The following is a 27,479-nucleotide window of genomic DNA, read 5'->3' as shown; positions in this document are numbered from 1 at the left end:
CATCATATTAAAATTTTAAGTCCTCTTCAATAAAGAATTAACATCAACTTCTTGATTAATCAATTGCAAAAGATAAACAAATAATATATATAACAGTAGACTGAAACAATAGTTTTAAACCTTTAAATACCCTTGTGGCAACAATTCAATCAATCGTTACCCAAATGAATAATAAAAACGACCTTTCTTTTATTTTTTTTGTAATTTTTCTTTATCATTTCTTCTCTAAAAAAGAAGAAGGTAAATGTAGACAACAAATGCCTTCTTCTTCTTCTTCTTTTTCGTCTTCTAATACTTACATGACTCTGTGATTGTAAACGTACGCGTTGTTGTGAATGGGGGCAGAGCATGAAGATTAGTAGAATGCAATGGAATGGAAGCGGGAGCTTTCCACAGATTGCATTTTCCAATTCAAAGAGTGCACTTCTTGCACGGATTAAGCACTAATCTCTCACTTAATCAACTCCTAATCCAGCTCTCGAAACAGCAGCCGAGGTGCCTCAGCTCAGCCTCCCCACAAGATTGCAACACTGGCAAAACCCTAAAAAACACAGCCTCACATCTCAAACTCACCGTGAGCTCTGAAACGGAATAACAACAACAACGACCACAATTAGAACAAGGTCGAGGTGGGTTGGATGATGTTTGAGTTGAAGAAATCCACGCCCCAGTCAAATGGAACAGCAGCACATAAAAAAAACAAACAAAACGGAACACGATGCGGCACAGCCACAAGAAGAAATCTCATTCTTCTTCGCTCCGTTCGAGACGAAATCTTCCTCGTCATGGATACGAGGCCTCAATTCCGGAAATAGTAATACACTAATTTACTGCTGTGTATATGGCCTTGCTGGTCGATTGATTCTCCCTCCTACTTCCAACACCCAGTTGCCTCGGCTAATTTAACCCGCCGCGGCCAAAATCCTTCCCAACAACAAACAGATTATTGGGTGGACCGTTTCTCGGTTGGAATCCCTTGCTTACACTTGGTGGCGTCACGGGATTCGAATGCTTGCCTTCTTCTTCTCCTCGTTGAATGCTTCCTCGGCTGCGGCGTCGTCCAGTGTTCGCGAGGTCTTCAGAGCCCCACTTTTTCTTCTTCTTCTGCTTCTTCTCACCAGGTTTAGGGTTTAGCCGCCATTCGGACTAGGATTCCTTCGCTTTTGGCTTTCGAAGCATCTCGAAGCTTATTGCTGCTTTTTCGAAGTGGGAATTAGTTGCAAGTAATGTTTGTACTTATCCAAAGCATTTTCTGAGAGATGGAGATCATGTACAATTAATTGTTTATTTACTTATTAGACATTTATTTGTTTTTTTTTACAATGCTGTAAGTGGAATGATGTTCGAAAGGTTCAAGCCATGCTTAATTAAAGCATCAAAAAATATTCAAGGACTCATTTCATTATCATTATTGTTATTTATTTATTTATTTTTAAAATCTTTTTAGTGCATTCTATAATGAAGGATAGATTTGGGTTAACAGAAATAATCCTCAATGTACGGAAGCTTATAAAACGTTGTTGTTTCATTTTAAATAATTGAATATAATACGTTGTTACTGAACACACCATCATTGTCTTTTAACCAAATAATTTATGAAATTAAACAAGTATCTTTTTCAGTTATTACTGTATGGGGCAAAGCTCAGTTTTAAGTTTCTGTTTCTTTTGGCAACTAATTATGCTTGCTAGGACAAAATAAAACGGACAATTTGCAAGTAGGATCCAAAAAAAAAAAAAAAAAAAAAAAAAAACTAAACTAAGAAACATGTAGAGTGGGTGGCAGATTGTGGTGGCTATAGCAATCCCCTCAATTTTTGTCAACTACAAAACAAAATGTTGGTTCAGGATATTATGCAGTATTCAACTTAAAGTTGATCAATGTATTTTATCTTCAACGCCTTCCGTTGGGTTCCTGTTTATAGAAGAAATAAAGACAATCAATAAATGTGGGAATGCAAATGGGGAATAAAGATAATGAAGTTCTGACGTGGGGCAGCTGCTACAATGTTGGGAATGCCCTCCTCTCCGTTGTTGGATGCTTAGATTCAGGTATCTGAGGTCAATGTTAGATTCATGACTCGTTTGTCAGTCTTCTGCTACAGTAATTAATGGATGGTCACAAGAAAAAAAAATTAGTAAAAACGATCACAAGGTTAATTTCTTTTGGAAATTTGTACTGCATTATTCGGCTTGCAAAGTTCGCAAAACAAAATCATTTGAAAACTTCATGGAATCCAACATGAAGTATCAACGATATGCGGTCCAGTTACGAGATAAATTTACATGCCAGGATCTGTTGCCGACTGTAGGTACCCACAAGCGAACCTTTCATACAAGCTGCAAGCTTCATTTCGAACGTGCAATCTCAACGTCCCCGACAAACCAAGATCTTCTCGCAATTCAAACATCACCACTTCGATTCAATCACTTGGAAATATAAATGCAGTATTTTTCCCTTACTCGAGAGATTCACGAATCAAACATTGGTTTAGTTCTCACAGGATGATTTACTTCAACAGCAAACCTTGTTACAGTGCACAGAAAAATAAAATGCGTATTAGACAGGGTGTTCCTGCTGAATGCATCTAAAACCTGCGGTCTTATCCATTAAGAACACGGGCATTTTCAGATCAGTTGCACTGGAATTGCTACGTTTTTAAAATAACCGGGTGTTCATAACCAAGAAATCTTACTCTCTGCAGAACATAAAGAAAAATAAAAGTCATACCAGTACATACTGCACATAACATAATATTATTAACAAGGTACATTGAAATGAACTGAAAGAAATCTGCAAGTTGTCGCACATTCAGGAGCAGAAACTTGGTGCAATGCTGCAATCGTAGAATTTTAAATGCTAGGTGGTGGTTAGAGATCAATTGAAATCTTGCAAAGAATACTGTTGGTTTCCCCTCAAGCAAGAACACTGCCCTGCCATTAGCACTCAGGTCTAAAGCCTATAATTTACCAGGTAAAACACACCTCTTGAATGGAGTCCAACTAGTGTCTCTGAGCCTGTATTGTACATGACCGTGGCCAGTTCTACTTAAAACCTTCTTCAAAAGTAGGCAATTAACAAGCCGTGAGGGTACTAGCCATTGAGTTTAGCCATCAGGATTTTGTTGAGAAGACCTGGGTTTACTCTCCCGCCTGACGCCTTCATTGCCTGTCATGTAACATAGGCCGATAAAGCTGCGTTATTAGGAGGAACTTATATGCCACAGTGACGAATATGAAATGCAGAAACGCTCACTTGAACAAAGATTCATCTACAGAAATATCTCAAATAAATCGAACTTCATTCTCTAAATGAAATCAAACAAAAACTCCTTGAAATGTTGAAGCTGAGTTTTTCTCTTAATATCTATTAAGCCCCAGCCCGACAGCATTTTCCAGTCGTCACATAAACAAATCAATAGAACTAGAACTCAACCTGTCCAACAAAAAATCCTTGAAGCTTGGTCTTGCCTCCACGGTAAGCCTCGACCTGCTTCACGTTATCCGCCAAAATTTTGTCCACCATGCTCTCAATGACAGCAGGATCCGAAATCTGGTCAATATCAAAGACTAGAAATACGTCAGGATTGCGAATTGAGAAAGGACGCTGATCAGAGTAGTTGCTTCCAACTTCTATCTTCATCGGCCTATTATCATTATATTAGGATGGTTGGGCTTGGGCACACTACTAGTTAAACAGAGTGCTTAGGACCAACAAATTATGTGTAGAGAAAAACAATCACCTGGCTGAGTCCCTTTGATTCAACTGCTCCCTTTGCGCTGCCACCTTTCTCAATAAGTTCTGGCAGAATCTGCGTTCAAATGTGATCAATACAAAGCTTAGCTCAGTGAAGCTGGCAGCTGGGCTTTAACCTAAAATTATGATTGAGAAGCAAGACCTAGCAAGTTGGTGTAACAGGGAAACCCCCTTGTAAGATGGGTGACACACCTCTTTTGCAATCTTGCCACTAATTGTGCCATCCTTGATAAGGCCAATCAGCTCTGCAAGCGACGCTGGTGTTAATTTAGCTTCAGTGATGGTAAGTTTGATACTTTTCAGATGAGCAGCTACATCTCCCATGATCCAATTCGCCGCCTGCTTCACTTCTGTTCCTTTTTCCAAGACTTCATCAAAGAATGCTGCCACCTGCACAAATGATCAACCTTGAAAAAGCCGCATTATTTTCCTACAAGATGACGAAGAGGGGTAGGATCATTTTATATTTCCGGCCAGAAGGAGTATCTCAATCGGCTTAGGAATAATCTGAAGTGAATAGAACATGGGATATATTTCTATGAATAAACTTACATCACTGTCGTTGGCAAGCACAAGTGTGTCTTGCATAGAGAGACCCAAGCTCTCATAACGCCGGCGTTTTGCATCTGGAAGCTCAGGTAAATTTGCTCTGGTTGTATCTATATACTCCTGAGACAGCACGACTTCTGGCAGATCTGGTTCAGGAAAATATCGGTAATCTGCCAGGCCCTCTTTACTCCGCATACTGATGGTTTGCTGGACCATACAAACAACCCCAGTCACCAATCGCCAATCATTTACATAAAAAAACATGATACTCTATTGTTCATATCTTCACATCTCACCTTATTACAACAACTCTCACATTTAAACAGTAAATTGAAACTTCTTAATACGATTAGCAGTAATTCAGAGTATATGTACAAGCACAACCGACACAAGGGTCACAGCAAATCAAAGAAAGAGACCTGAGAACCCTCTTCCCAAAGCCTTGTTTCTTGCTTTATTCTTTCACCTTCCTCTAAAAGAGCAATTTGCCTGTCCATCTCAAACTCTATGGCCTTCTGCATTGCCGAGAACGAATTCATGTTCTTGATCTCCACCTGTAAAAATACCATCCCCTCTTAATAACAATGCTCAGAACCGCAAGCAATCCCGTTTATTTTCATCAAAAGGTTTCGTCAAGATTTGAACTTAAATCCTACCAACATCCGAACTGTGTAAAAGCAGAAGAGATTTCCCAAAGGGGCAGAAAAAGACCTTGGTACCGAACTGTTCACGACCCTTAGGGCGGATAGAAATGTTGACGTCACAACGCATTGAGCCCTCCTGCATGTTGCCATTGCTGATACCCAAGTACCGCACCATTCGTTGTAGCTCTGCAGCGTACTCTGCAGCCTCCAGCCCTGTTCGCATTTCTGGTTCAGAAACGACCTCCAGTAGAGGCACACCAGCCCTATTCAAATCAACCTACAAGAAAAAAAAATATATCAGAGTTTTGAATAGGAAAATTTCCTAAAGTTCGCGAACTCAGTAGGGTTTAAGACAAAACCTTGAAATCGACATCCTGTATACTCGTAGCACACAATTCGATCATATAATTCCCCTCCTAATTGATAGATGCAAAGAATGTCACATTCTGACAAACCTGAGATGAAGAAGATCCAGAAAGACGATCATTTCCAGCGTGAATTAGTTTTCCAGCATCTTCCTCCATGTGAACTCGGGTTACCCCGAAACGACGATGCCCACCACCAAACTCCACGGGTAGATCGACATCGATATAGCCCTTCTCAGCGATGGGGATATCAAATTGGGAAATCTGGTATCCTTTCGGCAAATCAGGGTAGAAGTACTGTTTTCTGTCAAACTTGGACTTCAGCGCAATATTTGCCTGCAAAGCTAGTCCCAGCTTGACGCCAGACTCCACCACTGCCGCATTTAAGACAGGAAGTGCGCCGGGAAGTCCCATACAGACGGGGCACACATTGGCATTGGGCTCGCTGCCGTATTCCGAAGGGCAGGAGCAGAATGCCTTGGTAGATGTCCCTAGCTGTACATGAGTTTCTATACCTATCACGGCCTCATACTTATCTGCCGTGGTTTGAGTTTCCCCACTGCCCCTCTCTTGCGTCATTACGCGCGTCTTTACGGGCCGCGGCTCTCGCTTTGAATTGGAGGCTACGCTATGCAGACAGTTTGTGATTTGCGATGCTCCTGCTGCCGTTGCGGTTCGCTTCCATTTCAAGCTCCCTAACGCTGCCGCCTCTCGAAACAGTATCGACGTCCCAACACCCCGAGCCAACTCCAGACAGCGCCATGACGCCATTTCTGCCCACCTCTACAATCACCTCTTCAATTCATTACTTCGATTTCTCCAAACATGAACCTCAACCACAGTCTTCCAACCAGACAAACCCAAATCTCAACGCAGAACTCACATTGTTAAAGAGTTACTCAAAGTCTCCACAAACCTAAAATTCGAAATGAAAAAAACTGCATCACATATGACCAATGGCCTCCAGTTCCAGGATTACCGAATTACGCAATTCAAACCCATCTTATCGCTCGGATTCATTAAAAAATCTCACCACGTAGACTACACCCACAGAACTTTTCAAATTCGGCAGTAGTACCTGATGCGAATTTCAAGGTAATCCGCCTCGAGAGCACTAATTGACGATTGTTGTTGCAGGAGCAGCAACAACTCTGAAGAGTCTTTGTGAATACCAGAAGGATAACGAGAAGGAGGGCCATCCACAGAGAACCGATATCGGCTATCCAACCGCCATTACGGATGAATGAGCCTGAGCCGAATAATCGAATGTCACAACCCATGAAACCTAGTTATGGTGTTGGATTGAGTATTTGCTGAAGTTAAGCCCTTCTTTCATATATCCACGAGGGTCTAGATGGAATTTGGAATGCCTCCAGAGAACATTAGACTTTGCAATGCTGTTTGTGAAGTAAGAATACGGGTGGGAAGGATTTTGATCAGTGTTGAGGCATTCCCAGGGCTATTGCAGCGAACGTTAGAGAGGGAGGCTCGTTGGTACGATCAAATGTTTTGCAGAGAGCTTGATATATTCCAGCCGGTTCGTGCAATACCTATTAAGTTTACCACAGAGTTTTACTTAAGTTGTTCTTCCAGCGAGACGAATTCTCTCAGCTTGGACAGATTGAGAGGAAGATCTGAGAGTGCGCAAGCCAATCTGAAGCGCTTAACCTAATATGAGTGGAAGAAGACAACGGAGATTCAGACTTGGACGTCAACAGAGGAAAAGATCCGGTGTAATGGACGAACTCGGACGAGAGGCATGGAGTTACGCAAGATGTCCAAAGCTCAGTTACTCCAGAACACTTCGCCATGCATTACGAATATTTCTAGGTCTGCGTTGCCGCCCCTGGAGGTGATAAGTTCACTTTCATGTAAACACCCACAAGCTGAAAAAGAACTAAGGTTTCATTTGTGTACAATTAGCACGAGAAACGCCGTCTCACAAATCAGCACCTGGAGATTCAAGGTTTCAAGAAGGTTGAGTATCTGTGCTACCAAGGTACATCAATCAAAGCAACCTGTGGTGATCGGATCTAGAGATGGTATTTATTAAGACAAACCACCTAATTAGCTAATGAACAAACTACGTTCACAATATGCAAGTACAACCCAGCGGAATCCTTCACTGCCACAAACCAACGACTTATAAGGGGAGATGCATGTCCATCCATGAGTGCATGAGAAAAAATTGCGTGTTACAGAAAGAGTCGCGTCCTGGATGTAGATTGCCATTTGCGACCTGAAGCTTAACTATGGCGTTTCCCAAACAGACTTCCTAGCTTAATCATATCTGTCAAGATACTACCAAGAAAAAACTCTATTGCTTCTTTGTCTTCAGGTATGGCAGAGCGCCAATCACATTCTGCCAGTCACAGTGCTTCACCTCGGTCTGCAAAGCCAGCCCATGCGATTCATTTAGCTTCCATCTATCTCTAGTCATAAAGTGGAGTTGCACAGCGGAATGAAGAGTCCAGTGTTGAGAACGAATTCAATGGCATTCACGCGTCAGCAATGTTAGTTACGTTCATGCGGAGAAATATGATTCGCAAAACATACACTACCGAGCTTCGACGATCCAAATTGTTAAGATTATACCTCTGCATTGAATTAGCATTAGAACAATTAACATACCTTGCCCGCGAGCCGGTTCTTGCGCTTCGTGGACTTCTTCCGCAGAAGATGAGCCCTTCCTGCACACCTTCTGGTGATCTTACCACTTCCTGTTACACCAAACCTCTTGGCTGATGCCTGCATTGCGTAAATGGACGTCAACAACAAGTCAATTCCCAGATATGAAAGTATTTTGAAGAGAGACTGCACATAGGCCTCTGAAAATTGCCCAATGACATTCTAGGTAGCATTCCTTCAAACCATAAACCGTTTCACATTTCGAGGATTAAACAACCAATGCACGCCAGCGGTGGACTTGACTTACAAGCCCAACTCCTTCAAGGGCTTGTCTGACATGTCCAACTCCACTAGCGTTCCCATAGGCTAAAACAAATTTGTCCACGATTGGGAGCCGAACAAGCGCTACCAGATGCCACTACACCATGGCGACACTCAAAAGAGATCAACAAATTGAACAATGAAGGAGACTTTGTAGGCACTCGTAACAGAAATAACTGTGCGCCCAGTTCATTTTTGGTTACCGAGAGATACGTCCCGTAATTGTCATACCAAAGATGCGTACCCTTCCCCAAAACGACCAGCACTCACCTTGTGGGATTTGAGCTTGTAACCGGCGGCAGCCATGGGCTGCACAACGAGCTTCTTGCATGCCGGCGTCACCTGGACGGCAGAGAAAGAGACGCTAGTGGAGTTGGACTTGAGTGACAAGCCCTTGAAGGAGGAAACGAGATGGACATCTCGAAGCCTTGCCAAAGGGCATGCTCGCAGCATCATCGCCATGGCTTTCAAGGTTTCAAACCCTCGTCTACCACCTGGTCACAACACCGTCTCGCACAGTCCCACTACTACCAAGACTTGTGACTGTTCGAAATCACACAGGAACTGAGGGAAATTGAGAAGTGTTATCCTGCTTCTGTTCAGACCAGATAACGCAGGAGCTCCAGACAACAATCTTGTAAAATTTCACAACTGATTCTACTCTCTCAATACATTTTCACATTCATCGAAGACCTACGATTGTCGTTCTAGGAGGATCACTCCATGTTTGAATGAATAATGAAGGGTCCAGGATTTTGCGAGGTGACGTGGTTGTCTCCTGTCGTCCACTTCTGTGGTTGTGATTCACAGCAGTCTACGTCAGATTGAAGGTCTCCGAAATATAAAGTTGCGCAATTCTTTCAGTTAAAAGCAAAACATTGGGCGTAAGAAGTTTTAATTAGGGCATAAACTTAGAGTGTGACAAAATGAGGTGGATAAAGTTACCAAACCGTGAAGCGACACTCTGAACCTCGAATTCTTTCGGTCTTGGATCACTAACTTTCACAGTAACAAGCTGACTGTGCTTGAACACTGATGTACGTTTCTCTAATCTCTGAGGCATTTGCCTCACGGACATTGGTGCGGCGTGTTGCGATGATTCCAGGTCCGTCGTCTGTTCAGAGATGAGTATCTGGGTCTTGTCAAGCGAGTGTTGGTTTTATTTGTAAATAGTGATCAGCGGCGGGTACAGTTATTACTCGTCATGGTGGAAGGCCCGCTGTTGCACCGCCTCGCGTTCGCGCATCGCAAGCTTCTCTTTGGGCATGTACACTTTCTCCACTCTTTCTGTTGTGGGTGCGTTTCATTTGGAGACGAAGAGCCACAAATTGTTTTGGTATTGCTTGGAATAAAATTTCATGAGTTTGATGAGGAGGGCTTCTTTTCTATCTTCTCTCTTCTTCTTCTTTTTTTTTTTTTTTTTTTTTTTTTTTCCAATTTGCTCTGGCATTGAAATTGGCAGAGATTTACTGCGACATCACCCACTGGGCGCTTTGCCGATGGCGCTGAGGCTATCGATGGACATTTTCTTACGCATATCGAGGTGCACGGGAAGAATATTTTCTACGTGAGTTGAACGAAGATCCTTCTCTCGAGCTCCTTCATCATGCATGCCAGCATTTTCTAGAAACCTTGGATTAAAGTGTTTTATATTTGATGCTTTCCACAATTTTGTAGATGGATATCATGTATCTTAAAATAAAAGTTCGCTAAATATTTTGCTGCTAATCTTCTGGATTGGCAGTTTTTCACTCCCGAGAGAGTTGAAGAGGAAGGTGTGTTGGAGAAGGTTGGGGATGATGCCGTTGTTGTCCATATTCACTTGGGAATGTCGGGATCCTTTCGTCTGTACCCATTTCCAGGTACAATGGATGCAGTGAATGGTCGGTCACTTTGAAAGTGTTGATTTGCTTCTTTTGAGGTCGTGGCTTTGTGTGTTATGTTGAATGTAGCCCTATTGCGGTGTCGCTTGGGTAAAGTACTCGATTGTTTTTCGATGAACAGTAATATAAATGTGCTACAGCCATGTCTCTGATTTTTTTTTGTCTGGGTTATTAGGACCAATACCAAGGGAAGCTACGCGACTTCGCTTGTATAACGAAGAACTAGGGTTTGAAGCACATTTGAGTGCATCAGTGTGTGATCATGGCAACATTGAGCTGTATCGGTACATAACTGCTCTCCAGTTTCTACATGAATCTAGAACTCTCACCAAGGGAGGTCAAGTTATAAGCATAGTTCTTCACCTGCATATACGTGTACACTTTTCGCTCCTACTTCAACAAATAACTCAGAGTATTTTCTGTATCATGACCGGGGACTTTATTGTGTTTCTTTAAGTATACCTTTTTTTGAGATTTTGTGTAATGACGTTTCAGGAAAAAGATAACAGAGTTGGGCCCAGATCCTTTGCGCAAGGATGCGGATAAGGAGCTTCTTTGGGCGAGTATACAGGTATTGTTGCTAAACTTAAAACTACGATCCTTATGTAAACAAGCGTTTAGTGAAATACGTGACATACAATGTAGCCACTTTTAGAGGGTCTGCTTACCCCCTTTACTCATCGTTGGATTTGTTTCGAGCTCAAGCATCACATTCATATCTTTGATAGAAAGTCCATTTCAAATTATGGGCAGCATCTGATTAGTGAGATCGGACAGAAAACGAAGCGGAGCATTGGAGCCGTTTTGATGGATCAAACACTCGTTGCCGGGATTGGTAATATTTACAGAGCAGGTGTGAAACTATGTACAATCATGCGATTTTTGTTCTTTTTCGTGTGTCTTTCATTCTCCAATGAATCCTTGTAGCAACTATAACAGCTTTAATAGGTACATTATGGATATATCACTGTGATACTTCGTGAATATGGGTGTAATTTCTTGTTAATATGCCCCCTGATTTCTACACCACAGAAATATTGTTTGTGGTGGGACTTCATCCAGAGCAGCCAGCTAATACGGTGTGTCGTCCTACGTTTGAGTTTTTGTGGGAACAGGTACTCTCTTGTAATTTGAAATGTTCATCTCGATGCTGTTGGTTTTAACGTTGCGAGCTGAGATTTCAGTGAGATGTTTGTGAAGGTGTTCTTCATTTGTGGAAGTTTTCTGATATGTTCTCTCCGATCAATGCTTTATTTTTATCCATTAAGACTACCTGTGTCATTATGCTGAGCAGTCAAAACGACAGATGGAAATTGGAGTAGAAGTGGGCAACATCATTACCATATTACCTGAGGACTCAGGTGTGGCTTGTAGGACTTTGACGCTTTTTAATTGCTACTGCTGTGGCTCACACTCCTACGTATACACAATCCTATGCTATATTTTCGATGATTCCACATCAATGAGTTGTCATGATTAGGGGTGCTTCTGTGATGCTAGATAAGCCTTTTCCGAAAAAAATAAAGGCAAGTCAACTGCGTTATGTGTACAATCAAAAGGCCTGCGGAAAGTGTGGTGGGCCTATTAAAGTCTGGACCATAGCTCAGAGGTATTGAACTTGAAATGCTGGCATGATAAATTCAATTCATGAAGGTCTGTTTTTAGTAGTGCTCATTCATTTATCTGTCCAGGATAAAGTAGTATGAATCGGGGTATTGTTTTCATGTGAAGTCGTGTTTGTATTTAAGTGAACATAAATTTGAAGGTGTGGGTGATTGTTTATTGCAGAAGTGTATATGCTTGCGAAGCATGTCAACCGCCACCCCCTTCAACCACTACCGTAAGCAAAACATTTACGAGGAAAACTTCAGTGGGTATAGCCAATTCCAACTTAGACGAAAGCGGTGATGATGTTCACAGTGTCAGTGGAATTCCTGGAAAGAGGCCTACAAGGCAAGTAACTCAATCTCCTTCCTCAAGTCTCTCCAAAGAGAAGTTTTAAAAACCGTTTGCAGCATAAGATTAGTTGTTTGTGATCTTGACAAAGAAAAATTGACGATGATAATTCGTCTGTGGTTTTCTGACGTTAATTCGTCAACATAGACTGTAATGAGAGCTGAAGCAAGTGTCATGGAGGTATCGTAAGAAATTGTCGTACACACACCCTTTGACATGTCCAATTTATTGAGATGTGACGAAAGAATTAATGCTTTGCAAATGAAACAATTCAGAGTGTGATACTGCGAATACTGCTTTTTGGATGCTTAATGTGGTTGCATGATACGATCAGTGGAGTTTAACTTCGTCTCTGTCTGCAGGAAGAGGGTAGCCGAAGGTGGCAGAGTGATGGTGCACCAGGCTTACAAGAATCAGGACCCCAAAGGGTTACCTGAGTCGTTTGTGGTTCCTGCTGAAGAGCAATCTCATGAACATAGCGATAATGATGCTCGATCTAAAGAAGAGGTTGCCCAGACGAATAGTTCAATGCAGACTGATGGTGATGACAAAACTGGCATCCTAAATTCTTCAAAACCAAGAAAAGGGAGGAGAAATGCAAGAACCAACCAAGCTGACCAGCTACGGTCACTTCAGTCGGACGTGATGAATACCAGCACTTTTTCAAAGAAGCCACCGGAACGGCGTAGTGCACGTCTTAGAAAACAGGCTGTTACAGCACTTGACCAACCTGGCTCCATTGCACTAGGCTTCAGGGTTCGTAAAAAGAGGACCATCTTGAAGTAGTCTTTTATTTCGTTTTGAATGATTCTGTGCTCATCTGACGTGTAGTTGCATAGTTGTGGCACAATTTTGAGTTGTTCTAGAATTGATCACTCTCATGTTTCCTCAGGGAAAGTCGGAGTTTCTGCCTGCGGGAGTTGCAAGATTGTTTATCCAGAATCATCCAACAACCACTGTGAGATATGCCAGAGTGTCGCTATCCGTCTGTAGGTGTTTGGACGGTTCTTCTAGCATGAGGCTCTCTAGTGCTAATTCTCCTGTCCGTCGACTCGTTCGTCCCTTGGGAAGTGCACCACCTATTGTTAAATCTACAGCTTTTGGATCGATACTGCTTGGTGCAATGTTCCTTAGAGGCGGTTTGGCAAGTGTCAAGTGTTAGTTGCAGCACAGTAAAGTTAGGAAAGATGGTCGTTCATATTTAAACATGGTTTTGGCGGATCTAGCAACTGATCGTTGCTATGTGTGAAAAATCGGGTTTCTATGTCCAAGCGATTGATGTTTTGGGTGTTGTAACAGTGCTGAAGTGTACTCCAGCTTGTACACTCTAAAAACAGCTGTGACGTGCTGAATACATTCAATCTCAATGTCTATTTGAACACTGTTTATAGAGGTCGAGAGTCATGTAATATTAGCTTCGGTAAAAGATATGAGTTGATAATGTTTTGATCCCGAAGTCGGTATAATTATCGAATGAGTAAGAGAATTTGTCACTGAATAGAGACTCTCAGCATGCAGAAATGGTTTTGTTACACGCAGAAACGTGACCATTCCGACTTTTGTAAACATTACATTCCCAATAAGAAACAGAACCTCCTCATTCTTCAATTTATCCTCTACTTTATTGCTGTTACTATCAATTCTATCACTATATTCCGCACTACAGGCAGACGACGGGCCACGAGATTAGGAACAGTGAGGTTTCAAAACGAATTATCGATGGCAAAGAGATGTTCCCATGAGGAAGTTATAAAACTTTAATTCTATGAAAGTCAACAGATTGATTAATCTCCAATTACACAAGACTATTTTAAGTTTACCTTGTTCTGCAGAGGCTATCTCACAGTTACTCTTCCAGAAAGTTGCAACTATTCCAAGTAATACAGGCATTAAAAGCGAAATTGATGAGCCCTAATAATATTTAAGATCCCTCAACCAATGCTGCAGTGGCAATAGCAATTTCTGAACCTACCCTGGCGTTGTTTTTTATCAACGCAATATCTCAACACAGTCAAAGAAATTCAGTGAAAAATCACGTGTTATTTGTCTATTACCTGATCATTCACAACTAGGAATTAAATTCAACAAAACAACCAAATTATGAAGGTTTCGTACTTAAGAAAGGATACTTGCAGACAATGATGCACCTCCGGTGAGCTCGTTCACACGGTTCAGTACAAAAGGGGTTACTGCAGCTCCTGTGATGTTTTTATCCCTGTCCAAATAAAGCGAAAAACCCTGTCAAAGAAGAGCCAACTTTGCCCCCTCAAGCTTTACAAATAATATATTTCAGGACCAGAAAACTAAAGCATGTCCATTCCCAACACCTGGCAATGTTGAGACAAGAGATTAAAGGATGTCGACATGCCACAAAAATCAGGACCACTGATCTTCAAAATTTCTCTCGTCATAGGCAAAATAAATGTTTCCAGTAGGAAATCAAGCAACTTACTTTATTTCTTTCAAGGAGGTCTGAATAGCAATCTCCACAGGTTCAGCTGCAGCTGCGTAATGCGCTGGAATAGGCACTCCCACCAGGATCCCGCTTTGTAGACCCATATTCATGTTGGCGACTGCAGTATAAATAACAAAAAAGAGAAACAAAGAGCATTGTTTTCAATAAAGATGACCTAGCTGAGAATAACCTTCGTTAGTATAACTCCTCACATGTTCGAATGCACATTCTGACTCTACCAACTCATTTCTCATGAGAATACTAGACCTTCTCGTGAGGGTAAGTTCAGACTATCACCCGCGTCTTGAATCATAAGCCGATAGGTAAAACAGAATTCGCTTCGTAACTATGGCAAAATGTAATCAATCCGTCATTAAGCGATCCAAAAAGCAACATAAGATGTACCAGTTATTGCAGCACATTCTTCAGCTGTGTTCACCCGAGTTGGAGCCTGCAACATACATTAAGTACAAATTCAGGTGTAGTTTAAATCTACCAGATACAGAGGAACGTCTGAGAAACTTACTATTCACAAATTACCTCGAACAGATGTTTACCTTGCAACCACTTCTTGGAGTGAAGAAAGCTGGAAATTCGTCAGTTCCATACCCAATCACTGTCACTCCTTGAGTCTCCTGCGTGATAGAGCTCAACTTTAAAATCTTTCACGATTAGACAATTTTAGAGCTTTTAAGTGCAGAATTTGAAGGTGCAATTATGCAGTGAAAGGTTTGTAGAGAATACCAAAAATTCAAGCGTTCTTGGAATATCAAGAATAGATTTGACACCAGCACAGACCACAGTAACGGCTGTTCGACCAAGTTCAGTCAAATCTGAAGATACATCCATGGCTGCTCAACCATACACACAAATCTTGTCATCATCAGCAGGTTTTGATACAAATCCAATGAAACACATGAAGCTATTGATTGCATTTGAAAGTCTACAAAGAAAGCATCTTCTGAGTGTAACTAAGTGCAACGTGCCAGGTTTGAAGCTAAATTCTAGAAGGAATATGCTTTAACTTGAGTTTATTTCAGTGGCGTATAAGGACAAGCTAAGAATTAGTTATTTTATCGATTGACCTACAACCTCGTTCCCTACGTTACCTATTTTCTTGGGTTTATAGATTTATTTAAATAAATAAAAAAAGCTGCAATCAGTGCAAGAAAACCGTACTTATTTCACCGTCTCGATGGACGCCCCCAATGCCACCAGTCACAAAGACACTGATGCCCACCTACACATATAGTCGAGTGTACAGGAAAATGAAACCAGAGGTGGCAAGAAAATGAAACTTCAATGTGACAAAGATCCCAAAAATCACTACAGACAGTTGAAAGAAAGGAAACTCAAAAACAAAAATAAAGCCTAAGGGAATGTTTGTGACAATGTTAACCTACTTTAGCGGCAAAAAACATGGTGGCAGACACCGTAGTCGCTCCAGTTGCTTGCTTCGCTATCTGAAATCACAACAAAATCTGAAACACTAAGACCAGACAGCAAAAAAGTGCGAATGCAGAAAATGAATCATTCTCAAGCAAGAAAACGTCAAGCAAAATACAGAAACTTACAACATGGGCAATATCTCTGCGAGATGTCTTTATAGCTTTCTTCCCAAGTTGAGCAAGTTTTTTCAACTCAGCCTCCTCTAGACCTGCCATCAAGGACCATCACTTACTGATACACATCAAGGACCATCACCTATTGATACAAGGAAAATTGCAACCCTATTGGGAAAGCAACGCCCTCAAAATATCAGAAGTAAGTTACATGCGGTTGCGACAAGGGTATTGAAGATCAGGCATGGGACTCCAGGAAATCTGAGATTTCATTGTATGCAAGGTATTCTGAAGAAAGTGAACATTCAGGTGAACTTGTGCAAAATCAATTTACGAAGGCAAGTGCCAGACTGATTAGAAAACGCACGTTAAGGCAAGGTGGTACCAATGCAAGGGGCACCGTCGAGGATCGCAATGGTGGCTGGCACAGCACCACTGTCTCGCACGATAGATTCCACCTCTTTGGCAGTTTCAAAATTTTGTGGGTACGGCATACCTACATAACAACATAAAGCCGTGCACTCAGCTTATACTCCAAGCAAGCACTACCACGGTACAGTATCCAAGGTTATGAGATCATCCAGTACTATTTAGCGTCCTGCATAACATTCTACAGCAGTTGGATCAACCCACAACCAACCTCGATGGTAAAAGAAAATCTAAAGTGAATCAACCATGACACCCCTTTAACATGTGAAGGCAGAATCTCATTGGTTTTAAGGACTTGGCAAGTCTTGTTTCCCTCTCTTAATTGAGATCAATTAATCAAAAGTAAGTATCCACAATTTCTTTTCGACCAGATCAGAGGTATGTCAGTTGAGTACTGAAGAATATTATGTGGGACAGAGGTCATGAATTTCTCACTCATATCTCTCACTAAATATTCTATGCATTAAAGAATCAAGGGACTAACTTCTGGTCCACAGTCCCAGATACTAACGACGACCGATCTGATACCTTTACGTTACGGCTCATCTGGATTATGCAACATATGTAAGCCAAACAAATCCCTTCATACCATTCCACGTTTATATATTTGCATGTGCGATAAGATTGTCATGTGCTGAACGACGTACCATGAGATATGATAGTTGACTCTAAAGCAACTACAGGAAAACCTCTCTCCAAAGCATCTCTCACATCTGCTCTTATTTGTATTCCTCCATCGACAATCGCTTGAGTGCCCATCTGCTTCAAGAGGAAGGATCTATCAGGGTTACACATGTGAGGCAGTAACTTGACCTCGCCCAGATGAACCAAATAACATAACCCGCACTAGAAAATATGAATATGGACAAAAGTTGTCAATTCTGACCATAAATGGATTTGGTGCTGAGCATAGAGCTGGTGATATGTGCCGAGCAATGGTGGCAACTCGGCATTGAGCCCTCGTCGAAAAACCCCACTCCATCCCTTGCTTGACTAACAGTCCTCTTCCCTTGCAGCACGAAGGCCGATTTGAAGAACGTAGTACGTGGAATTGTTCCAAATTTAAATGATAGTATATTGATGCATTGCCAACAGCCTGCTTTCAGCACTTCAAAACCCTGATTAACTCAGATGAAATGAATCAAATTCACTTCAATGCTCACAAGATGTCAGAGATAAATACAAAGACAAACCATCGATCCTCCACGAGGATCAATAAACCACGGGCATACCATGAACTGGTCAGATTATCCGACATTCCCAAACGAACAGGAACACGTAAAAACACGAGATCCTCAAGCTTTTGTTCCAATGTAACAATACTAGTACCAATTGATACTCTTCCAAGATTTAACTCAACTTTCAAACCAATATGTGAACAATTGGCTTCACTCGTCACCCTTCCTATAGAAAGCGCACAAACACACACGTTATCCTCAGAAAAGGAACGAGAAGATTCTAAACCCACAAAGGCCCACTAAATCCAAGACGAAATAGCTGCAATGCTTTCATAGTATTCTCACAATCTAGGCACCTGGGAATCTCACGAAGCAACTCACCACCAAAGCTATGGCGAACACCTACTCATCCAAAACTCAAACGAAAATCCGAGACAACAGCAAACACCTCAAAATCTTCAACCTGCAACCCAGTGTCACGATCGAAGAACCATAAACCCTAGATGCCAGAAGTCCGCGTTTCGCGATTGGAGACGACGATTACCGCATCGCAAACCAGTGCCGCACGGAGTTTCCGAGGAGGAAGAATTCATGCTGGACAAGATTTGAATAATCGACATGGCATACCACGTCAGATCGGAATAGACCCAGGTGGCAAAATTGCACGGGGACAGTCAGCTCTCTTTAGTTGTTGAATGCACCCACATCACAACATTCTACTTAAAGATGTACCACTCTTCTTTTGGTTTTTTCAGTGGGCTTTCTTTAGTTGTTGAGAGCACCCACAACACACCACTACATAAAGATGTATCAATCTTCTTCTGGTCTTATTAGTGGGCTCTTTTTAGTTGTTGAGAGCATTGACAACACAACATTCTATGTAGGGATATATAACTCTTCTTTTGATCTTATTTGTGGGTGTCATAGTTAGGAGGTGGTATATTGAAAGAAAAACCTATAAAATAAGAAAGCTTTGGTATAAGATAGAGAGATATAGAAGTTTTCTCATTGGCTCAAATCAAAAATAATTATTAACCAACAAAAAGCCCTGCATAACTTATAAAAAGACCTCTAGTTTACTATTTGTAAATATTTGATAATATGAGGGGAAAAAAAGAAAAAAAGAAAAAAAAAAAAAAAAAAAAAAAAGGTTGGATGGATATCTATTAAATATCCAAAATAATTATTAACCAACAAAAAGCCCTACATAACTTATAAAAAAGACCTCTAGTTTACTATTTGTAAATATTTGATAATATGAGGAAAAAAAAAAAAAAAAAAAAAAAAAAAAAGGGTTGGATGGACATCTATTAAATAGCCAAAATTGTGTGCTTGGGATAATTAGAACCTAGATTAGTAAAAGGATTTATTTGCAAGAACATTGCATAGAAATGTTAATTGTGTGGACTTATTATTTTGTGATTGTTTGTTGTCACTTGTTGCATCTTCATCTTGTCTTTCAAGTCTTATTTTGTCCTCATTTGCACTTTCTTTGTGTTTGGGTATTGTAGGTTTGCACTTTGATTTTTTGTTGGTTTTGTACTTTCATATAGTCCACTAAATGGATTCTATACTCTTATTTTGGACAAGCTTATTTCTATGTTTGTCACTTGTTCCAATGTAATTAAAGAATTTGAATTGATTCAAGTTTATGAAATGAATTATAATACTTGAAATAAATAATAAAGCATTTTATTCTTCAAAACATGTCTAATACAAAAATATCATTAAATATATTAGATACATCATTGTATTTGATATTACTATCTAAATATGTTATCATATTAACAAGTCAAATTTTAAAGAATACAGTGGTATATACTAGTTAATGAAGTTGTTGATGAAAGTACACAATTTAACATTTAACATTTAATATAATATATTAATCGTACACACATAATTATAAATATGTGAAATAATATAAACAAAAAATGATACTTCTTATCTTTTAACAACCATACCTTTAATACTTTTGTAATTTAAAACTAAATTTGTAACATATATTATACCAAAACCGTTTTATAACATACCATAAAGTATAAAGAAGAAAAAAGAAAAAGAAAAGAAGACTCATGCTATTAATAAAGAGTTCCAAATTTTATATTATCTATGCTTCCAAATTAGCCAAATTAAAACTTGTGTTATTTTATATTGTGTTTGTTGTAATTATTATTGTTTTCTCTTTTTAAAAAATCACAAATTGTGAATTATATAAACCTTATAAATGATACATATATGATTTATTTTTAATAAAAATATATTCCACTGTACATCAAATGTGCCAAAATTTTATTTTGAAGTTCAAAAAATAAATACAGAATTACAGAAAATAAACAATGTATGTATGTATGTATATATATAAGCCATATTAGGATAACAAAGCATAAAAGTAATAGCAAAATTCTGAATTGAGAATATTAAAGGTACAATTTGAATTTCTTCATATATATATATATATATATGCACATCAACTATATTTTATTAAAATTATTTTAAAATTTATTATTTTATTTCTACAAAAAAATGTTGTAGGCTGGTTTTGTAAATATATGTTACAAAGACTGGTCATTATTCTTTTATTTTCTATTACTAATCAAAATTATACTTGATTTAAACACCAAAAATTTGAAATGAGCTTTACATTGTCATGTATTTTCTGTATGCAAATCAAAAAATGTACTTACCCCATATCAGTTAATTATGAACGGATTACGCAAATGGAGTAATTCTGGAGTTGCATTTGCTCTCCTATCAACATACACATCTTAAGAAAGTAAAAAATGCACAATACACTTAGAAATTATACCATGGTACAATAAATGTCATAAATAATTTAGGGGTGCTTAACACACAATTTAACCATCCAATCTAACTTATGTTACAAAAAAATACAAAGTGAAAATTTCTTGACATAATCTAGCACAACTAAGAAGTCATTTACCTTGACTGAAAATAATTTAACTTGACCACAAAATCACATGCAACTATGTGTCAACTCGTAGTTTATAGTTCATTATTTTTTCAACTTGGTGTATTTTTGCAAAGCTGCTGGTGGGGCCTAATCTTTACATGCATGATTGAACAAAAGTAAAGGAAAAAAAATAATCCACTTCGGAGCACCTAACACTACGCTTTAGCCAACACTTCATGGCCAAAAGGAATAGAAGGTGTCAAAACTACCTGCATATGCTGTGCCTAAGAAGCGGATAAGGCCATCTTTCACAGATCGACCTACCTTACGAAGAAATATTGAAGAACAGAGCATAACAAATTAAATCACAAACCTAACTCTGTCCCATGAATTTCAACATCTTGCATAATCTGTTTAACTGAAATTTAATTCCTTTTACCTGGTCATACAATATACTCAAATACGTATTCGAAGGTCCTTCACCCTTTTTTGAAGATAAAATAATGAGAACATGCTCTCAATGTTTGAATTAAAGTTTTTGGATATGCATGCCCCTTTGAGAACATCACAAATTCGACGTTTTCTGCAAGATAATGTTTCCTACATTAAATTGCTCAAGCCACATCAACTTAAGATCTCTCAAGTACTAGGACATCGAAGATGGCCCTTGATCCCACTACTACATTGTACTGAAAGGATGGGGAGCTGATACTGAGTAAAAACATGATTCATTTTCGAACTGTAGAATATGTTCCCTTCTAGTTGGATTAGCAAAGCTAAGTTCGATTCTAGCAAAACTTCATCAATTTACAATGACTGACAATGTGCACAGGATGTTCAAGTCGGTGCCACAAAGAAGTGCAAGTAACTCATCATCAGATTACATGCATCGCAGCCGCGCCGCACATTGATGCTCTAAGTCACGTACCTTACGCCAGCGTTCTAGTTTGAGTGTGGGTTCCAGGTAACTCACAGCCATCAACCTTGCCATTGTCAGCCATCTGCAATCGCCAGCGTGACAACTATTTGCTCAATTATAATGAACAGAAAACTAATTCAATACTACTTAATTCACTTCGTATTCCATCAGTTCTCCGATAAAGACATGGTTAGTTAAAACAAAAATGCTACTGCAGACTCCTTGGAAAAACCCTCAAACAAAGCTAAGTAGCAAAGAGTATAATAGAGAACGGCAAAAAACTATGCCACAATTCACGTGAAATATAAAACATGCATTACCTTCAAGCAATGTGCGACACATGAAATGATCTAACCCTAAGTTGGGACTCACCTATGAAAAACATCCGGAGCAAGTGTCCGATCTTCTTGCCTAGCGGCCACAAGGTCATTCTCTACAATCTGGATGTATGCAAGAGAATATCATTAGGAAAAGCCATGAGCACCAGTAAATTTCCTGAAACATCGGTAATATCAAAGTTAGGATATTATTGAATACAACAACATGCCTTTTGCGTGGATTCGTCGAGCGAGTGGTCCATTTCTCGCGCCTTCATGATATAGCGTCGCCAGCTAATAAGATCCGAATCGGTTACGTTGAATGGATTGTGGCTAGCAGTTGCGTTGAGAGGTACAATAACGTCAGTCGGAAGAATCCGGGATTTTCCCTGAAGCACATGAAACAGAAATTGTGGAATAAGGATAACTTCCCCCCAAATTCAGGAACACATTTACAGAAGCAGAAATATTAATTCACTCCAGTCACGTGAGTTAAGAGAATATCTATTACCTGAGAGAGAACAAGGACGGGAACATCGGCTGGCATTTCCATCTTATGATATTGGAAATCGTATTCGACCTGAACGATTCACAGAATTCAAAAAGACAGTTCCCAGCTGAAGTCAATTCACAAGTAGTAATGAGTTTGTTGCAATATGAGAAGCGGATGGATTGGAAACCAGCCTCCGTCTACAAGAACACTAGCTGAAAAAAAATTCAACTGATCACACATCGCAAATTGCTCATCATGAGGTGCCTCAGACGTCCCCATCTCAAGACCAGAGTTAAAAAGAACCTCTCACCTTTTGCCACTGCAGTAGATGCTTCAAAACCTCCAAATTCTGTACTCCAACACTGTTGAGTGTGCCCGCCTGCAAAGCAGTCTCATCCAAAGTCAAGTGCGTCCCATCTGAAAGTTGCATTGCACCCGTCACAAGCCTGCAGAATTTAAGAGAAGTGTTAGATAATGACTCAAAGCTTACTCTCTAATGTAAAGAAGAAGAAATTAAGACAACGTATAGAGGAGGAATAGGGCCGGATGAGCACTTAAAATGTTATTTGGGGATCTCCAATTTAAAAAGAAAGTGAAACTCATCAATGGAAAACCGACGAATGCCAAAAGGGATGGAATAAGAGGAAAGAAGGAGGAATCCACTCACCTGTTAGACACATAATCTTTCCGTGGTGCTACTGGAGCATGGTTCAATGTTTGAAGAGATAGGGGCATTAAATGTGAGCGAGGAACCAATTTCGATATGACATCTGCAGCAGTTGCGGCAGTTGGAGATAAACCACCTTCAGAACCAGGGTTGCAACCGGTAATATTGAGCGACAGCTTTCCTAGTGCCATGGCATCCACTCGAGCGTGCACCTAAAACGTTGAAAAAAATAAAATAAAATAAAATGTACAGTCAGTTCAGCGGTACGAAGTCTACCACATATAATAATAATTGTGTTGGCACATCGTAACCGTGAATTGAAAGACAAGAGAGGACCCAAGGCTCTGGCACTTCAAACGATGATCAGAGATCGAAACTTACACTCTGAGCTGAACACTAAGGATATGTCCATATCCATGGAAATTTCGTAGACCCTTCTACAGTCTACCATAAATTTCCAAGTCAATAGATGTGCATCATCACCTGAGACAAAAGATGTAATAGCAAGTACTCGGCAGCAAGAGCATCTCCTCCAAGTGAAAAGGTAAGGTAGTCCAGAAGGGATTTCCTGGTCTCCGCGACGTCTGATGGAAGAACCTGACAAATGCAGTCGAGTAACCTCAAAACAAGATCATAGTTGCACAATTGGAAGCATTTCAGGAGTCCTAGTGAATGAACAGCTTATCAGCCCAAACAAAATAACTATTATCAGAGCTCTTAATTTTGAATGTCTACTTTGGATAACCCATTCTTCTCGAATACAAATGACTGACAGGAAAGGTAGCATTGGTTTCACCTCACTAATTGCAGGATGTTGAGCAAAAAAAAAATATGGCTAATCAAATGAAAGAAGTAGATGCTTACTGCAAGAGAAGCTCCATGAGCGTAATCAGATTGACATATCTTTCTCCACGTGATGCACTGGAGTCGTGGAACCTGCAGAAAAACACAATTCCAGAAATAAATTCCTGACATCCTCATCAAATGATAAAGCCAAACCAAGTGCTTTCAAAAGGGAAACGAAATACAAAAAAAAATCAATTTCTAAAAAAACATCTATCTCACTTTACTGGCTGGTAGCCGCATGGAAACATTGTCTTCTAGAAACGCAGATTGGACAACATCCATGTAACTGTCGTCCCCATTATTTTGATGAAAGCTCGCAGCAGATATCTGAGGATCGAAGGTTAGAACCCCAAAAACCTCCACAACATCATTGAGTTTCAGGTCTGCATCTTGACCATCGTACACCTGCCAAAATATATCAATAGAAAACTTCAATGCACGGTTCTACAATCAGTTGTAGATATAAACATTTAGCACAGTGGAGAGTACTGGGCGCAGAACAAAACCAAGCCATGCAAGCAGGTCGCCATCCTACCTTAATTAAGCAGGGCACAAGTTTGTTCCCTTCAGAAGAACCCAGCGGCATATTAAGATCAAGATCTGTCGCTGCTGGAGAACCTTGCGATGTAGATGCTATTTCATCTCCTCTCTGAAACCTCCAGATCACACCATGAATTTTGAGAGAGGCAAATTCCAAGTAAGATAAGTAGCCCACACTATTCGAAGCAAAAAAGCCAATTTGAACGAGTCAGATGAATTCTATTAAATAACAACTACACACACTGCAACACAAAGAACCGACGAACAGGAGGAAGCAACAACTTTTGATCAGAAGAACGAATGAAGGGAGGCTGCTATACCAGTCGCTTTTTGTCGCTGGCATCATTCCCGAGCGGCGCGTCTGCTTCCATCGCCTGCAACAAGACAAAACGATCGCTCGTAATTGACGTAGGGGTAAATAATGGCAACGAACTTTGAAGACATCACAGGCGAATAAAATAACGCAGGCCGTTGATGACGGAAGTATTCAACAGTTATGCTATATCCAAACCTCAAAGGCTTCCTCGTCTGAAGAGCCACGAGGCCGCTTTTCACCCTGTGACACGGTTACTGTACTAAGTGCTGCTGTCCTCTGCGCAGCGCATGACTCCTTCACCCATGAATTCTCCCCAGGAATCTGTCACCAATAGCACAGGTGGTAATAAATAAGTGACATATCTTAATATTCTTGTGAAGAAATATAATCACAATGCTGACGGAGCGGAACACATTGCATCTGAAAGAGAAACTGATAAACTTCTCACAAAAAGACGGACATACCGGCACACAGTAAAGGACACGGCGATCCCACATTTGAGCTTCTGCTTCTGAGCCAGAAGGCACATCCGCCACATCCATATACTTGCTGGTATGCCACACTCCTTGATCCTGTAATAGGCTAATACAATTGAGTCACTTAAAAAATTTGCAAGCCGGCATCCAACACAAAGTTAAGAAAAACCATCTAAAGCTGCATAGCAGAGATAGCCGTAAATAGTACTTGCCTTGTATGCTCCGATGTAATATTCGACATCAAACATATCTTGCACCTGATACAACACATATCAAAAATATTTAATCACAGCACTGATCTAGCGCTGCTACTAGTGAATAATTGAGTATCACAAGAGAGAAAATACACAAAGAGCTTGCAAATGTCGCAGTAAACCAAAACGATAAAGTAAATTCACAAAGACATGACCCAAACCGTTGAATAATTTAACTCCACTGCAAAATGATAAGGAAAGGATACTACCATGCCGCGGAAGCGGACAAGAGAGTTCACAGGTATAGCATCCAGCGGAACAGAGTTAATTTCAGGGACCTGCACAAAATTAATGCGAACAACCCGCTCTTCTTTAAAGTCGAGTGGCTCGTGTCCGTAAATGAAAGAACAGAACTTACAAAAATTAACGAAGAAAAATCCTGGTGGTTAAACAATTCACCGTGGCGCAACAGAGGCCCTCTCTTTCCTCTGTTTAGATTCCAAGAGCGCACCTATACAGAAACCTACACACTACAAGGACAAGTAGAAACTGTCGTCCTATTCATGTACTCTTCTACACTAAAACAAAACACTTACTGATCAAAATAATAGGTCCACGCTGAAAACGAATAGCTACTCAGCTGCGATACTTCGGAGACGTGATCTGCCATAAAAACATTGCAAGAATGGAGCAAGAGGCCAGAAGCCAAGTATATTACCTGAAGATGTCCGCTCTCTGCAAACAACGAGTTCTGAAAAAGCTCTTGAACGCCCCAATCGGAGCGAGTCAATTCTGCAGCAGAGGCGGCATTTCTACACGATCTCTCGAACAGAACCCGTACTGCACCCAGGGGGTTACCATACAAGTCCATCGACGGTCCCCCCATTGCAACCTTCTCTTAGGTCCAGCGATCTCACTCAACCCAGCCCCTTCAAACCACTGTCATAAAACCCACCGAGCGAACCCTCAAACCCAACAAACCCACGTTCAGAAACGCAACAGCAACGACAAACCGCTGATCACGGTTCTCGAGGAACTGCGCGAAAAACTACAAACGAAGGATTAGCGCGGGAAAAATCTCAAAAAAGGGAATCGAGGGATATGAAAACCCTAGAAATGACCAAACATGAACGGGCATGTTCACGAGGAAGCCACGATGATAGGGGCCTCGGCGACTCTGATCCGCGCTTGCAACTATAATTAGGAACAAGACTTGGTTAGCTGGTGAACCCCTAATACTCAACTTCTAAAGGCCACTTCACGCAATGGCCGTTTGGTCACTGCTCATGATGTAAAGGCCATGACCCGCATCATTTGCAAGGACCCAATTCATTTTACAATATTTTGAACTATTTTATTTTTCAAAAAAAATAAAACTGTAGTTTTTTTAAAATGAATTATAAAATATTTAAAATAAAATTAAAAATGTCATGAAGAGATTTAGAAATTTTGGCCTCTTTTATTGGTTTTTTTTTTTTTTTTTTTTTTTTAATATTTGTTAAAAATTGTTAGATGAATTTTATATAGAATTTAAATATGAATAAAACTTTTTTATGTTTATACATATTTGCATATGTAACATTTTTTATACAAAGACATAAAGATGACTTATTTGTATAGAATATGATTATAAGATATAAAATATAAATACAATAAATATATATATAACATAAATATATAGTGTAAATATAAGAAATAAAATGTATGTATAAATTAATAATTACATATCAATTCTAGATATTTAAATCTATTGTTTGTGGAATGGATTGTAGATGTTAGTACTACTTGGCTATAAATAGTCCAATAAATTAACAAGTTGCATCAACATAGTCATTACAAACATCAACATAGTCATTATAAACATCAATACAATCATTATAAACATCATATTTTTTTTAATGTTTACAACAATTTGTCTTCTTTAGCATCAAGCCTTCAATACTTTAGTCCATTGCAATATTATAAAAAAACTTATATATAAAAAATTTAATATTGAAAAAATCAACAATCAACCTATAATATTTTATTATTAGCCATTATATGAAAGTTATTCATTGTCTATCAAAATATGCTA

The 27,479-nt window shown here is 39.8% G+C and overlaps 5 protein-coding genes and 1 long non-coding RNA gene across 19 annotated transcripts; 1 reads left to right on the top strand and 5 right to left on the bottom strand.

Moving 5' to 3' along the window:
• Positions 1-2,847: 2,847 nt before the first annotated feature.
• Positions 2,848-6,366, bottom strand: LOC112274535 (glutamyl-tRNA(Gln) amidotransferase subunit B, chloroplastic/mitochondrial). The gene is made up of 9 exons (XM_024504169.3): positions 6,348-6,366; positions 5,405-6,097; positions 5,017-5,226; positions 4,725-4,859; positions 4,309-4,512; positions 3,949-4,146; positions 3,743-3,811; positions 3,436-3,552; positions 2,848-3,168 (listed from the first exon to the last, which is right to left on the bottom strand). Exons 2-9 carry the CDS (start codon positions 6,083-6,085, stop codon positions 3,094-3,096), a joined length of 1,689 nt encoding a protein of 562 aa, XP_024359937.1. The 5' UTR covers positions 6,086-6,097; positions 6,348-6,366; the 3' UTR covers positions 2,848-3,093.
• A 1,122-nt stretch (positions 6,367-7,488) lies between these two features.
• On the bottom strand, positions 7,489-8,820 carry LOC112274539 (50S ribosomal protein L35, chloroplastic-like). Of its 2 annotated transcripts, XM_090245501.1 has the most exons (4): positions 8,534-8,810; positions 8,250-8,360; positions 7,946-8,062; positions 7,489-7,703 (listed from the first exon to the last, which is right to left on the bottom strand). In XM_090245501.1, exons 1-4 carry the CDS (start codon positions 8,723-8,725, stop codon positions 7,632-7,634), a joined length of 492 nt encoding a protein of 163 aa, XP_090101627.1. In that variant the 5' UTR covers positions 8,726-8,810; the 3' UTR covers positions 7,489-7,631. The 2 variants fall into 2 exon arrangements, with proteins under 2 accessions (XP_090101627.1, NP_001365423.1); NM_001378494.1 differs by lacking the exon at positions 8,250-8,360 and having other exon boundaries at positions 7,528-7,703; positions 8,534-8,820.
• A 55-nt stretch (positions 8,821-8,875) lies between these two features.
• On the bottom strand, positions 8,876-9,344 carry LOC149986733 (uncharacterized). The gene is made up of 2 exons (XR_016499715.1): positions 9,209-9,344; positions 8,876-9,054 (listed from the first exon to the last, which is right to left on the bottom strand). It is a non-coding gene; the product is annotated as an uncharacterized LOC149986733 (long non-coding RNA).
• Positions 9,148-13,483, top strand: LOC112274536 (uncharacterized). Of its 3 annotated transcripts, none has more exons than XM_024504171.3 (12): positions 9,148-9,530; positions 9,726-9,830; positions 10,008-10,125; positions 10,322-10,430; positions 10,642-10,717; positions 10,924-10,999; positions 11,179-11,261; positions 11,441-11,507; positions 11,647-11,755; positions 11,935-12,099; positions 12,465-12,858; positions 12,995-13,483. In XM_024504171.3, exons 1-12 carry the CDS (start codon positions 9,468-9,470, stop codon positions 13,262-13,264), a joined length of 1,635 nt encoding a protein of 544 aa, XP_024359939.1. In that variant the 5' UTR covers positions 9,148-9,467; the 3' UTR covers positions 13,265-13,483. The 3 variants fall into 3 exon arrangements, with proteins under 3 accessions (XP_024359939.1, XP_073385961.1, XP_073385962.1); XM_073529860.2 differs by having other exon boundaries at positions 9,173-9,530; positions 11,935-12,103; positions 12,469-12,858; XM_073529861.2 differs by having other exon boundaries at positions 9,342-9,526.
• A 352-nt stretch (positions 13,484-13,835) lies between these two features.
• On the bottom strand, positions 13,836-18,300 carry LOC112274537 (pseudouridine-5'-phosphate glycosidase). 11 transcript variants are annotated; one of them, XM_024504176.3, is made up of 14 exons: positions 18,108-18,278; positions 17,781-17,952; positions 17,435-17,644; positions 17,196-17,307; positions 16,505-16,615; positions 16,132-16,214; positions 15,961-16,020; positions 15,737-15,797; positions 15,302-15,408; positions 15,115-15,192; positions 14,963-15,008; positions 14,555-14,675; positions 14,232-14,317; positions 13,836-14,103 (listed from the first exon to the last, which is right to left on the bottom strand). In XM_024504176.3, exons 2-14 carry the CDS (start codon positions 17,781-17,783, stop codon positions 14,024-14,026), a joined length of 1,158 nt encoding a protein of 385 aa, XP_024359944.1. In that variant the 5' UTR covers positions 17,784-17,952; positions 18,108-18,278; the 3' UTR covers positions 13,836-14,023. The 11 variants fall into 11 exon arrangements, with proteins under 11 accessions (XP_024359944.1, XP_024359950.1, XP_090101826.1 ...); XM_024504182.2 differs by lacking the exon at positions 17,781-17,952 and having other exon boundaries at positions 17,196-17,310; positions 18,175-18,300; XM_090245700.1 differs by lacking the exon at positions 17,781-17,952 and having other exon boundaries at positions 18,175-18,300.
• A 2,745-nt stretch (positions 18,301-21,045) lies between these two features.
• Positions 21,046-26,510, bottom strand: LOC112273870 (mini-chromosome maintenance complex-binding protein). Its single transcript, XM_024502888.3, has 16 exons — positions 26,124-26,510; positions 25,675-25,743; positions 25,424-25,468; positions 25,200-25,307; positions 24,931-25,056; positions 24,740-24,793; positions 24,415-24,528; positions 24,099-24,284; positions 23,898-23,969; positions 23,517-23,630; positions 23,034-23,245; positions 22,677-22,812; positions 22,385-22,453; positions 22,104-22,262; positions 21,929-21,996; positions 21,046-21,638 (listed from the first exon to the last, which is right to left on the bottom strand). The coding sequence occupies exons 1-16, from the start codon at positions 26,289-26,291 to the stop codon at positions 21,518-21,520; spliced, it is 1,821 nt and encodes a 606-aa protein (XP_024358656.1). The 5' UTR covers positions 26,292-26,510; the 3' UTR covers positions 21,046-21,517.
• Between the last annotated feature and the right edge of the window lie 969 nt (positions 26,511-27,479).

Source organism: Physcomitrium patens, chromosome 21, assembly GCF_059467195.1.
Source record: "Physcomitrium patens ecotype Gransden chromosome 21, ASM5946719v1, whole genome shotgun sequence".
In the NCBI taxonomy this organism is placed as follows: Eukaryota; Viridiplantae; Streptophyta; class Bryopsida; order Funariales; family Funariaceae; genus Physcomitrium; species Physcomitrium patens.
This window is presented reverse-complemented; position numbering and strand designations above follow the sequence as displayed.